General features: G+C 57.6%; 1 protein-coding gene across 2 annotated transcripts in view; it reads right to left on the reverse strand.

The window, feature by feature from the left end:
* Positions 1-11,323, reverse strand: part of YPEL1 (yippee like 1) — a 15,287-nt gene extending 3,964 nt beyond the window's left edge. Inside the window, exons 1-2 of one of the 2 annotated variants that reach the window (XM_051826752.3) lie at positions 11,100-11,323; positions 1,735-2,017 (exon numbers count right to left, since the gene is read on the reverse strand). In XM_051826752.3, the coding sequence (XP_051682712.1) occupies positions 1,735-1,851 (117 nt within the window). In that variant the 5' untranslated portion in view covers positions 1,852-2,017; positions 11,100-11,323. Of the gene's footprint in view, positions 1-484; positions 672-1,734; positions 2,018-11,099 lie in introns of those variants that run through there. The other variant, XM_070065912.2, reaches the window with a different exon arrangement.
* Positions 11,324-11,782: the final 459 nt, after the last annotated feature.

An 11,782-nucleotide genomic window follows, 5' to 3' on the forward strand; every position in this document is an offset into this window, starting at 1 on the left:
AGGGGGAGAGAATGTGAGACAAGAGAGGGAGAGAGAGAGGGAGAGAGGGAGGGAGAGAGGGGGAGAGAATGTGAGACAAGAGAGGGAGAGAGAGAGGGAGAGAGAGAGGGAGAGAGAGAGGGAGAGAGAGAGGGAGAGAGAGAGGGAGAGAGGGAGGGAGAGAGGGAGGGAGAGAGGGGGAGAGAATGTGAGACAAACAGAAATCTTCCATCCACTGGTTCACCACCCAAATAACGGCAATGGCCAGGAGCCAGGAGCCGCATCCGGGTCCCCCACGTGGGTGGCAGGGGCCCAAGGACTTGGGCCTCCCAGGGTGCATTAGCAGGGAGCTGGATCAGCAGCAGAGCAGCCTGGACATGAACCATGCGTCCCAACTGGCCTCCCATCCACTAAACCACATGTCCACCCCCCTTGATGTAATCTCAAAGCAGTTTAATGGCTTCCGGTTTTTCACAAGAAGCAACACGCATTCTGCTAGGCCCACCCAGTGACAGGCACGCTGCTGGCCAGCTGCAGGCTGCCTGCTCAGGTGCAAGGTCATGGCCAGGTGTGGGTGTCACGGGCTCCTCTGGCCTTTGGTCACTCGTGACACCGTCGCACCAAGCGAGCCGTCCCTGGGGATTGAGGTGCCTCCGCTGGACAATGCAAGCTTCCAGGTGCACGGAGGAGCCCCGGAAGCCAGGAGGCATGACCAGGCCACTTCCAGACAGTGCAGAGATGAGCCTGCCTCGCCTGTCTCCCACACCACACAGGAGGGCGTCTGACAGGCTCCATGAAAAATGGAATGAACAAAAGTTAAGTTTGGTTGCTCCAAAAAATGTGAAGTCCATGCACACGTGGGGGTCTTCAGAAAGTTTGTGAAAAATCACGGGTGGGGCCAGCGCTGTGGCATAGCAGGTAAAGCCACCACCTGCAGTACCAGCATCCCATATGGGCATCGGTTCGAGTCCCAGCTGCTCCTCTTCCAATTCAGCTCTCTGCTGTGACCTGGGAAAGCAGTAGAAGATGGCCCAAGTCCTTTGGCCCCTGCACCTGCATGTGAGACCTGGAAGAAGCTCCTGGCTCCTGGCTTCAGATCAGCGCAGCTCCAGCTGTTGCAGCCATCTGGGGAGTGAACTAGAGGATGGAAGACCTCTCTCTCTCTCGCTTCCTGCCTTTCTGTAACTTTGCCTTTCAAATAAGTAAATAAATCTTTAAATAAATAAATCCCGTGTGTACTTCAGCAGGGTTTGCATCACAATAAACGTGGTCACTTCATTTTCCATGGACTTCCTGGAGTCCTCTCGGCCAAGGAGAGAAATGTTCTTCTACTTGGGGGTCAAAGAGGAAACTGATGGGCGGAGCACTGCTGGGGCTCCTGGCTTCGCCCTCAAGGCGGCCAGCTGCCCTGCACACACGGGGCACCCCAGGGCAGCTGGGAGCCCTGACACAAGTGCATTCTCCTGCAAAGCCCCCTTTCCTTCTTGCCCACTGCGAGTCCCCCACATTTCTCAATTACTCCCTTGTCACTAAGCTATTCCCACGGGCCATCTTCACCGCCTTTACTCTGTCAGTATTTTCTGATTTGGCATGACCTTTTACCGCTCTGCAAACTCCTCGCTAATCCCACTCCTGGGGCCAAGAACACGCCGAGGGGGCGTGCTGCGGCCCCAGGAGTCCCCACACGGCCCAGGCGGCTCCAGGCTTCCGGGATGCAGCAAGTGGAGGATGTCTGCTTTCACACACGCCACTTGCCTTGGAGATCAGTTCATCGTGGTTGGCCAGGTGAGCTCTGCAGTGGATGCAGCTGTAGGTGCGGTGGCAGCTGGGCAGGTACGCCTGGAAAGTTTTGGATTTGGTCATCTTCACCATGTCTGCGGGCCACTCCTCACTCAGCTCGGTGCTGGCGCTGGGCGAGCTGCGGCTCTGAGGGGTCTTCTGGCACAGGAAGCACTGGAAGATGCGCGCAAGAGCCGTCGTCGTCCGGGGGAAGGCGCGTGGTGCCGTCCACACCGTGGGCACCAGAGAATGCCACCACCTGTCAACAGGCCACACACAGCTCTGAGCCCACAGCAGGTGGATTGGATTCCCCCCGTCTGGAAGTTCCCCAGGGAAGGGGGCGGGGAGAGGGGGTGGGGGACCTGTAGTTTTATCAACTACTTTTCACTCCTACGTTAAAAGGGTACCGGTGTTGGGACCAAGCCTAGCGGGTAAGATGCCAGTATCCTACATCAGAGCGCCTGGGTGCTGTACCCGGCTCTGGATTCCAGCTTCCTCCCTGGGAGGCAGTGGTGATGGCTTGGAGAGGTGGGTTCCTGGCACCCATGTGGGAGACCTGGACCGAGTTTCTGGCTATTGGCTTCAGCCCTGGCCAAGACCATCAGGAGCATCTGGGGGAGTGAACCTGCAACATGGACGCTCTGTCTCACTAATCAGCCTTTTTTTTTTTTTCTTGACAGGCAGAGTGGACAGAGAGAGAGAGACAGAAAGGTCTTCCTTTTTCTGTTGGTTCACCCCACAATGGCCGCTGCAGCTGGCACACCGTGCTGATCCGAAGGCAGGAGCCAGGTGCTTCTCCTGGTCTCCCATGGGGTGCAGGGCCCAAGGACTTGGGCCATCCTCCACTGCCTTCCCGGGCCACAGCAGAGAGCTGGCCTGGAAGAGGGGCAACCGGGACAGAATCCAGCACCCCAACTGGGACTAGAACCTGGGGTGCCAGTGCCGCAGAGGATTAGCCTATTGAGCCACAGCACCAACCATAATAAACCATTTTTTAAAGAAGAGTTATTTTCATTTATTTGAAAGACAGAGTTAGAGAGAGAGAGGTCTTCCATTCACTGGTTCACTCCCCAAGATGGCCACAATGGCCAGAGCTCTGCTGATCCAAAGCCAGGAGCCAGGAGCCAGGAGCTTCTTCCAGGTCTCCCACGTGGGTGCAGGGGCCCAAGTACTTGGGCCATCTTCCACTGCTTTCCCAGGCCATAGCTGAGAGCTGGATCGGAAGTGGGGCATCTGGCGCCCATATGGGATGCTGGCACTGCAGGCAGCAGCTTTACCCACTTCGCCACAGCACCAGCCCCACAAATAAACCATTTTTAAATGATGATTCAGAAATAAACCCACCTGATCTTCGTTGAGGGTGGCTGGACCATTCAATGGGAGAAAGAATAGCTTTTTTAACAAATGGTGCACGGACAACCAACACCCACCTGCTGAAGAATGATATTGAACCCTTACTAGCATCACCTTTGACAATGAACTCCAAGTGGAATCCAGAACTAAACCTAACGACTGGATGTAGGGCTGCTATGGTGCAGTGGGTTAAGCTGCCACCTGTGATGCCAACAATCCTTTCCCGGCACCAGTTCGAGTCCCAGGTGCTCCGCTTCTGATCTAGCTCCCTGTTACTGTGCATGGGAAAGCAATGGAAGATGGCCCAAGTGCGTGGGACCTTGCATGCATGTGAGAGACCCAGAAGAAGCCCCTGGCTTTGGACTGGCCCAGCCCTGGCTGTTGTGGCCATTTAGGGAGTGAACCAATGAATAGACAATCTCTCTCTCTATGACTTCCAAATAAATACATAAATATTTTAAAATAATCTTTATGTGAAAGTTATAGAAAGCAGTATAGACAGAGAAAGAGAGGTTTTCCATCTGCTGGTTCACTTCCCAAATGGCTACAATGGCTGGAGCTGGGCTGATCCGAAGCCAAGAGCTTTATCCAGGCCATCCTCTGCTGCTTTCTCAGGCACATTAGCAGGGAGCTGGATCGAAGTGGAGTAGCTGGGACTTGAACCAGTGCCCATGTGGGATGCTGGTGCTGCAGGCTGTGTCTTTACCCACTACGCTACAGCACCATTAAAGAACTAGAGGTAAAAACTCTTAGAAGAAAACAGGACAGTCCCGAGACATGGGATTTGGCAGTAATTTCTTGGACACGACACCAAAACCACAGCCAAGGAAAGGAAAGGGGGAAAAACAAAAATCGGCCTTCATGAAAGTGAAAACACTTCTGGACTTCGAAGGACACGAACAGGCAAGCCACACGATGGGAGAAAACCTCCAAAAAGGTGCCAGCATCCAGAATATGCCAAGCCCTCCCACGATTCACCACCACCAACACCCAACAAGGCGACTGGAAAATGGGCAGAGGACTGGACAGACGCTTCTCTCGAGATGGCCAACAGGTGTAGGAAGACAGCCAGCCTCATCAGTGCTCTGTGGGGAACGCACTGGGGCACTGACACCCGCTAGGGGGCTGGGGGGTGGACTGGACACAGGTTACACTGGGGAGGGCTGAAGGACATTAACACTCAGTGGAATGAACAAATCCTGCCCCACTGAGTCCACTGACACGAGATAACCCAAAGTGATCAGAACCATAGGAACGGAAAGTCAGATGGCGGAGGGGTGTGGGAGCTGGGGTGGGGGAGTGACTGTGCCAACGGAGACACAGCTTCAGCCCGGGAGAGCGCACCGAGCCGCCTGCTCACACAACGGCTGGGATGGAGAAAGGCTTGAACATCGGCCACAGTTATTTCACAAAGTTTGTTGTTGTTGTGATTTCAAAGGCAGGGAGAAAAGATCGCATTCCACCAGTTCACTCCTCAGATGCCCGTAACATTCAGTCGGGTACCCGGAATTCAGTCCGGGTCTCCCACAAAAGAATGGCAGGGACCCCTCTACGTGAGCCGTCACCCACTGCCTCCCAGGGTGTGTACCAGCAGGAAGCTGGCCAGGAGGGAGAGCTCAGGACTGTACCCCAGACCCCCAGTGTGGGATGCAGGTATCCCAGGCAACGTCTTAACCCCTGTGCCTCACACCTGCCCCCCATGACCCCAGGAAAGTGGGGGCGGGGGAGATCCTGAGAGCCATGCCCTGGCCAGGCTGTCCCTGTCACAGACGTCCTGCAGCAGGGCTGGGGACACGGCAGTCACCGTACGTGGCAAACACAAGAGGAACATCTTCCCCAAGTTCAAGAGCGTGGGAACAGCAACAAAGGCTCTGAGGTCCTGCCCCAGTGGACCTGCTCCGGCCAGCTGCCTTGCCCTGTGATGCCCCCTGGGGGCGGCACCAAGGGACCCCACCCTGCATCACCTGTGCCTGTGGCCAGGAGCCGTGCTCCCCTGCCCCCTCATTCACAGGGTCACTTTGTATGTTTACAAATATGTATTTATTTGAAAGGGGCGGGGGAGTCAGTCTTCCATCTGCTGGCTCATCCCCCAGATGGTCCCTACAGCTGGGGCTGGGCCAGGCCAAAGCCAGGAGCTTCCGTCCAGGTCTCCCTTGTGGGTGCAGGGGCCCAAGCACTTGGGCCATCCTCTGCTTCTTTTCCCTGCTAATGCAGAGCTGGAAGGCAGTGGCGATGGCTTAAATGGCTGAGTTTCTGCCCCCCACGTGGGAGACCTGGATCGTATTCCCTATTCCTAGCTTTAGCCCAGCCCAGCCCTGGCCATTGTGGCGTTTGGGGAGTGAATCAGCAGATGAGAGATCTCTGCCTCTGAAAAAGAAATTTTTAAATGATGCAATTATCATACATAACAACAATAAAAAAAGAGATACCATCCAAATAATGAAAGATGCTGTAACCACATGAATATCAGACCAAACAGACTTTAGGATGCCTGGGCCACTTCAGAATGACAAAAGCAGTGGTAAAGAAAGACACAGCAAGATAAATCTTAAGCACCCGCCGGCGCTGGCACGGTGGCTCACTAGGCTAATCCTCCGCCTTGCGGCACTGGCACACTGGGTTCTAGTTCTAGTCCCGGTCGGGGCACCGGATTCTGTCCCGGTTGCCCCTCTTCCAGGCCAGCTCTCTGCTGTGGCCAGGGAGTGCAGTGGAGGATGGCCCAAGTCCTTGGGCCCTGCACCCCATGGGAGACCAGGAGAAGCACCTGGCTCCTGCCATCGGATCAGTGCGGTGCGCCGGCCGCAGCACGCCGGCGGCGGCCATTGGAAGGTGAACCAACGGCAAAGGAAGACCTTCCTCTCTGTCTCTCTCACTGTCCACTCTGCCTGTCAAAAAAAAAAAAAAAAAAAAAAAAAAAAAAAATCTTAAGCACCCAAAACAGTCTCAAAACACAGAAGTCAAACGCTGATGGAAATTTGAGGGGAAATGCCTAAGAGTGGAATAGAGAAGGCTAATTCACCATCCCACTTTCTGTAACCAACAAAGCAGAGAAATAGGACACGGTGCAGACACTCAGGCCCACACCGTGATGAGCAATGGTGCACCTGACAGCCATGCAGGAAACCACTTCCGATGCATTCCCCAGGACTGCTCTCAGCATATCCTGGCCCCAAGAAAACCAACTTAGAAATCAATAAATATGACTAGGAAACAAATCCTCTTATGTTTGCCCATATAGGATGCCAGTGCTGCAGGTGGTGGCTTAACCTGCTACGCCACAGCACCAGTGGATGGAAAACCTCTCTGCAAACTCTGACTTTCAAGTAAATAAATCTACCTTTAAGAAAAAAAAAAAAAAGTCTACAAAAGTGTAAGTGTGAGAACATTGGCTCCTCTTGCTCAGGTGGCCCCCAAACCCTTATCCTTGGCCCCACCCTGGCTGTGTCAACCCCGCATCTCTCCCTTGGGCTCCTTATACAGAATCAGGGACAATGCCTCCCGTTCAGCCTTCACAGATAAGATCTGGTCTACGGGATCCTTTATGAATTTAAATCCTGGCCTCCCTCCCACTTCCCTCTAGACAGGCCTCAGGGAGGTCATGGGTTCAGGGTTCAACTCAGACACCAGCTTATGAGCCCAGCACACACGCATGCCTGGACACACACACACCCTGGCCAGCTGGAGAGGACCAACAGGGAGGCAAGGGCCTTGTCCTGTCACATCCCTCTGAACTCAGATCTTCACCCAGCGTCTCCTTCCATTTCCTCCCATTTCCCTGGGCTGCCCTCGGACACAATATGACGAGTGCAGGGGGAAGACTGGGCTGAGGGCGGCAGGGATCCTGTTTAAAAATTGCTTCTTCAAATCTGCCAACAACATGCACATGTTTCCAAGCTCCATGCAACCTCATCCCCCCCCCCCTTTTTTACATTTATTTATTTGAGGTAAAATTACAGAGGGGGAGAGGGGGAGAGGGGGAGAGGGGGAGAGGGGGAGAGGGGGAGAGGGGGAGAGGGGGAGAGGGGGAGAGGGGGAGAGGGGGAGAGGGGGGAGGGGGAGGGGGGGAGAGGGGGAGAGGGGGAGAGGGGGGAGGGGGAGGGGGAGGGGAGGGGGAGGGTCTTCCATCCTTTGGTTCACTCCTCAAATGGCTGCAACGGCCCGACCAAAGCCAAGAGCCAGGAGCTTCTTCTGGGTCTCCCATGCAGGTGCAGGAGCCCAAGCACTTGGGCCATCTCTACTGCTTTCCCACACACGGCAGCAGAGAGCTGGATGGGAAGTGGAGCAGTTGGGACTCGAATCAGCCGCTGCTGTGGGATGCTGGCCTCACAAGCAGTGACTTTGTCACCTGTTGCACCACAGCGCCAAGCTCCAAGTCCCTCATTATTAACTCTTGGTTACCTTTGTTCAAAAGGAAGAGCATTTTTTTTTTTAATTGTAGTAAGAACACGACTCAAGATCTCTTCCATGTTAAGTGCATGGGACACAGCTGACCCAAAGAGCTGGTGTGTGGTGCTTGCCGAACATGAAATGGATGCCTGGTGCCCGCGGGCTGACAGCTCCTACTTCCCCCCTCTCCCGGCCCTGGCAAACCTGCTGTGTTCACTCCCCGAATGCCTGCAATGGCTGGGCCGAAGCCAGGAGCCTGGAACTCCATGCCCTCAACAGGTTATTACCACAAGGTAAGCTTTCAGAGCAAAAATTCTGAGTTCCAGAAGCTTCTCTCCGAAGACAAGCAGGCCTGCTTATTTTGGGAGAGTGGGAATCAGACCTGTGTCCACATGGTGCAGTCACCATGCTTCCCAAGACAAAACAGGCGAGGGAGAAAGCCATACCAATTGCTTCGGTGGAGGCTGTGAGCCGCTGGCTGCGGGCGCCCTGCACCAAGACTCCGCCTCTGGCCTGGCACACAAGGCCAGGCACCCATGGCGCACACAGCCCCGACCCTCTCTCTCAGTTTCAAGGCATTCTCACTGCCTGGGGGAGGGGGCCGGCTTGGTCCCTGGCCCCTCACGCCACACCCGCAGTCCCCCAGGTTGTCACTAGGGCAAAGGCAGCCACAGTGTCAGGGATGCAGACCACGAGGCGGGCACTTGACCAACCAGGGCCTCTACCGCCAGCGAGTGTGGCTGTGAAGTCTCTGGCTCACCTGGCGGGCAGAGTCCCAGGTGGCCGCGGGCAATGTGCTGCCTACCCAGGTCCTGCTGCTTTGGCCGGGGTGTGCAGAAAAGCAGCCGTTAGGTCGCAATGGAGCCACACCACACACACTCCTTGTCGGAGCTCCTGGATCCGAGTCCTGTGCTGCTTTCCCATGCCAGCTTCCCACCGCTGCACAGCCTGGGGGCAGCAGGCGATGGCTCGAGGAGATGGGTCCCTGCTGCTGGCACGGGAGACCCAGGTGGACCTGCATCTTGGCTGATGCATGCAACCGGGAGGTGCACTGTGACACGTGGCTGACACAGCCAGGTCACCCCACTGGCTGCTGCAGGGCCACCTGGCGGTATCCACTGGCACCCCATGGGCACACAGCCCCGGCTTAGAGGCGTCATTCCAGGAGTTCATTTACAGATTCCAAGACAACTGGGGTCAGAGCTGCTCCAACAGCAGAAGATGCCAACCTGGCACAGGAGAGACTCAGGCTAGAGATAGAAATGGCAGTGATGGGGCGGGGGACTTCCTTCCTGGATCTTCTCATTTGGCTACAAGGGTGTACAGGTGTGAAGTCCACGGCCCCTGCCTCCCTTCCCTGCACGGCTGCCTCCAGGCAGGGCAACCCAACCCCTTGTGGCTCCCCCGCCAGCCCCTGGGGCTCGGTGGCCCCTCCACTGCCCAGAGGTGCTGAGGCCTCCGTCCTTGCTGATCTCCCTCTCTCCTGCCTGGGTCCACTTCCTCTTGCCCAACTCCCACCAACCCTGGGGCTTTGTAGCCAGTCTTTCTGAAGACCCTGGATACATTCGTTCCCATTTCTACTACTAGTAGTAACACAGTATCCCCCCGCCTTGGGAGGCTGCCTCCTGGTGGAGGGAATGGGAGGAGAGCACCACGGGGAGGATCCGAGACTCCACACCCCGTGGGGCTGCCCTCTTCCAATCCAAGCGAGAAATGGAAGAGTCTGGAAATGTGAAAGGATCTGACTTAATCACACGTTCAATAAAACAAGCAGCCATTCACAGCCCAGCCGGGGCAGAGGAGGAGCTAGGGATGGGGTGGACACAAAGCCATTTTTCTTTTCTTTTTTTTTTTTTTTTAATTTGACAGAGTTAGAGAGAAAGGTCTTCCTTCCGTTGGTTCACCTCTCAAATGGCTGCTACGGCTGGCACTGAGCCGATCCGAAGCCAGGAGCCAGGTGCTTCCTCCTGGTCTCCCATGGGGTGCAGGGCCCAAGCACTTGGGCCATCCTCCACTGCATTCCCGGGCCACAGCAGAGAGCTGGTCTGGAAGAGGAGCAGCCGGAACTAGAACCCGGCGCCCATAGGGGATGCTGGCGCTGCAGGCGGAGGATTAGCCAGGTGAGCCATGGCTCTGGCCCCAGGGCCGTATTTCTTGCACTGGGTTTGCACAGTCCACAGCCGCTTGAGGCTTGGCTGTGCAGAACGTTCTCCAGCCTCTACACAAATCCCTTATCAAAATCCCCACTCCCGAGAGGTGTCAGATCTAAGGACTTAAAACTTTTTTTTTTCCTCCCTTAAACCAAATGAATCTCTTATGCAACATCAGAGGAGTTTTCAGGCAGTACGACTTTTATTGCTTCCATAAATTCTCTGCCATCACATCAGACTTCCAGAAAGAAAAACGCACCGACGTGACACAGCGGCCCCTCGCCCGCTCCACTCGCCCCTGTCCCACAGGTGCCGGGGGACTGGTGAACACAGGCAGGGGACTCAGGAGTCAGCCCTGCAGGAAAGCAACAGCTTTGCAAACTGCAGCCTTGCAAAGCCCAGACTCAACGCCTGCACTCAATGACACAGCCAGGTCAGTGTTTTAGTTCCGGAGGGCAACAGCGGGGACAACTGGGCGTGGAGCACAGCACGGCTGCTGGTCCCCTGTTTGCAAGTTTTATATAAATCTTCAGTTACTCTATTAAAAAAAATCCCAAAGATGATTGCTCATTTTTTTTCTTCCTTGTTGTTTGCAGTGCTCAGCAAGGGCCAGGCCCTGTGGCCACGCTGCAGAGGGCGCGATTTCTGCCCTGGCCCCAGCCCCGTGCAGGGCCCCCACACGGAAGGGGCCGTCCGTCACGACCTGCCTCAGACGCGGCACACTCTTCCCCTAGGAGCGAGGAACCAGCACAACCCGAGGCCCAGGACAGGCGCCTCGCCGGCATCCGTTACACCTGCGAGAACAGGTGATGCGAGGCCCACGCCGCTCAGCGCGAGCCCTGCCCGGGCTCCTCAGAGGCCCCGCGCGCGAGGAGGCCGAGGGGCAGGTGAAGGTGGGTCCTCCCTTTCTGCCAGATGCGAACAAACGCGAACCCAACGGCAGCAGCTGGGCCGTCCCAGACCCGCCACCTGGCCCCCGCAGACCTGGGGGAGGCCCACCGCGCACACCTGGTGCCACAGGTGGCAGCCACTGGCGTCCTCACTCTCCTGAGGCGGGCACAGCCCCGACGTGTGTCCCCCTTTCTTTAGTAAACATTCCTAGGAGTCCCCTTTTGTCCTCATTCCACCCCCACTGCTTTATTTTTATTTTTTTAATTAAAAAAAATCATTTTTAAGGAAAGGCGAAAAAAACCCCCAATCATCCTCAGGCCATCATTTTCTGCTAAATGTTTCCATGGCGGGGCGGGGAGAGGCGGAGCAAAGGGGTGGTGGGAGGTGGGGTGGGGGTGTGTGTGGGGGTCTGTGGTCTGTCCCAGAATCGAGCGACAAATCCCCCCCCAAAAAAAAAAAAAAGTGGCCAGGTCCGCCCCACTCGCGGCCCCCGCCGCCCCGACGCCCAACAGGTGCTCCCCCGGCCCCCGCGGCGGCCCCGCAGCAGCCGCCCGTACTCACGGCCGCTCGGCGGTCCGCACCCCGCCACGCAGCGCCCATCCGGCCCCGGGCCTCCGTCGGCCTCGAGCGCGGCTCTCAGGCGGCCCCGGCGCGGCCCGGGACGCGCTGCGGCCGTTGGCGCGTCGGCAGGGCGCGAGCCATCCTCCCGCCGCCGCCCCGCGAGCCGCCTGCCCTTTGTTTTGGAGCCGCGGCCCGGCCCCGCCGCCGTTAACGGCCTCGGAACGCGGCGCCGGCCAATCAGCTCGCCGCGCCGCCGCCGCCCCGCCCCCTGCCCCGCCCGCGCGCCCCCGCCCCGCGCGCTCCGCGACGGCAGGGCTCGGCCCGCACGCACCCGGCGGGGCGGGGCGGCACGTGCGGAGGGGCGCGCCGCTCTCCCATTGGCTGGGGCGCTGGGCGCGGCCTCGGAGCCAGCCTGTGAGGGTGGAGGGCCGCAGGGGCGGGGCCTCGAGGGGGCGGGGCTCTGGGCCCCGCCCAGCCGAGGGCCCGGGCTCGGCGGAGAGCACCGCTCCCAGGCTTGCGCGTGCGCGGGCGCGGGCGGACGGGCCGGAGGCGTGGGTCCGACCTGTCAGGTGGCCGCTCGTGCGCCGGCGGCACTCCGCCTAGCCAGGTCCCCAAGGGTCGGGGGATCCTGGGCGCACTCTGACCCCGACCGCCCTCCCTGAGCGCCGTAGCTACTCTGGGTG

This window comes from Oryctolagus cuniculus, chromosome 21 (assembly GCF_051225735.1).
Source record: "Oryctolagus cuniculus isolate XC-2025 breed Fujian yellow rabbit chromosome 21, ASM5122573v1, whole genome shotgun sequence".
Lineage (NCBI taxonomy): Eukaryota > Metazoa > Chordata > Mammalia > Lagomorpha > Leporidae > Oryctolagus > Oryctolagus cuniculus.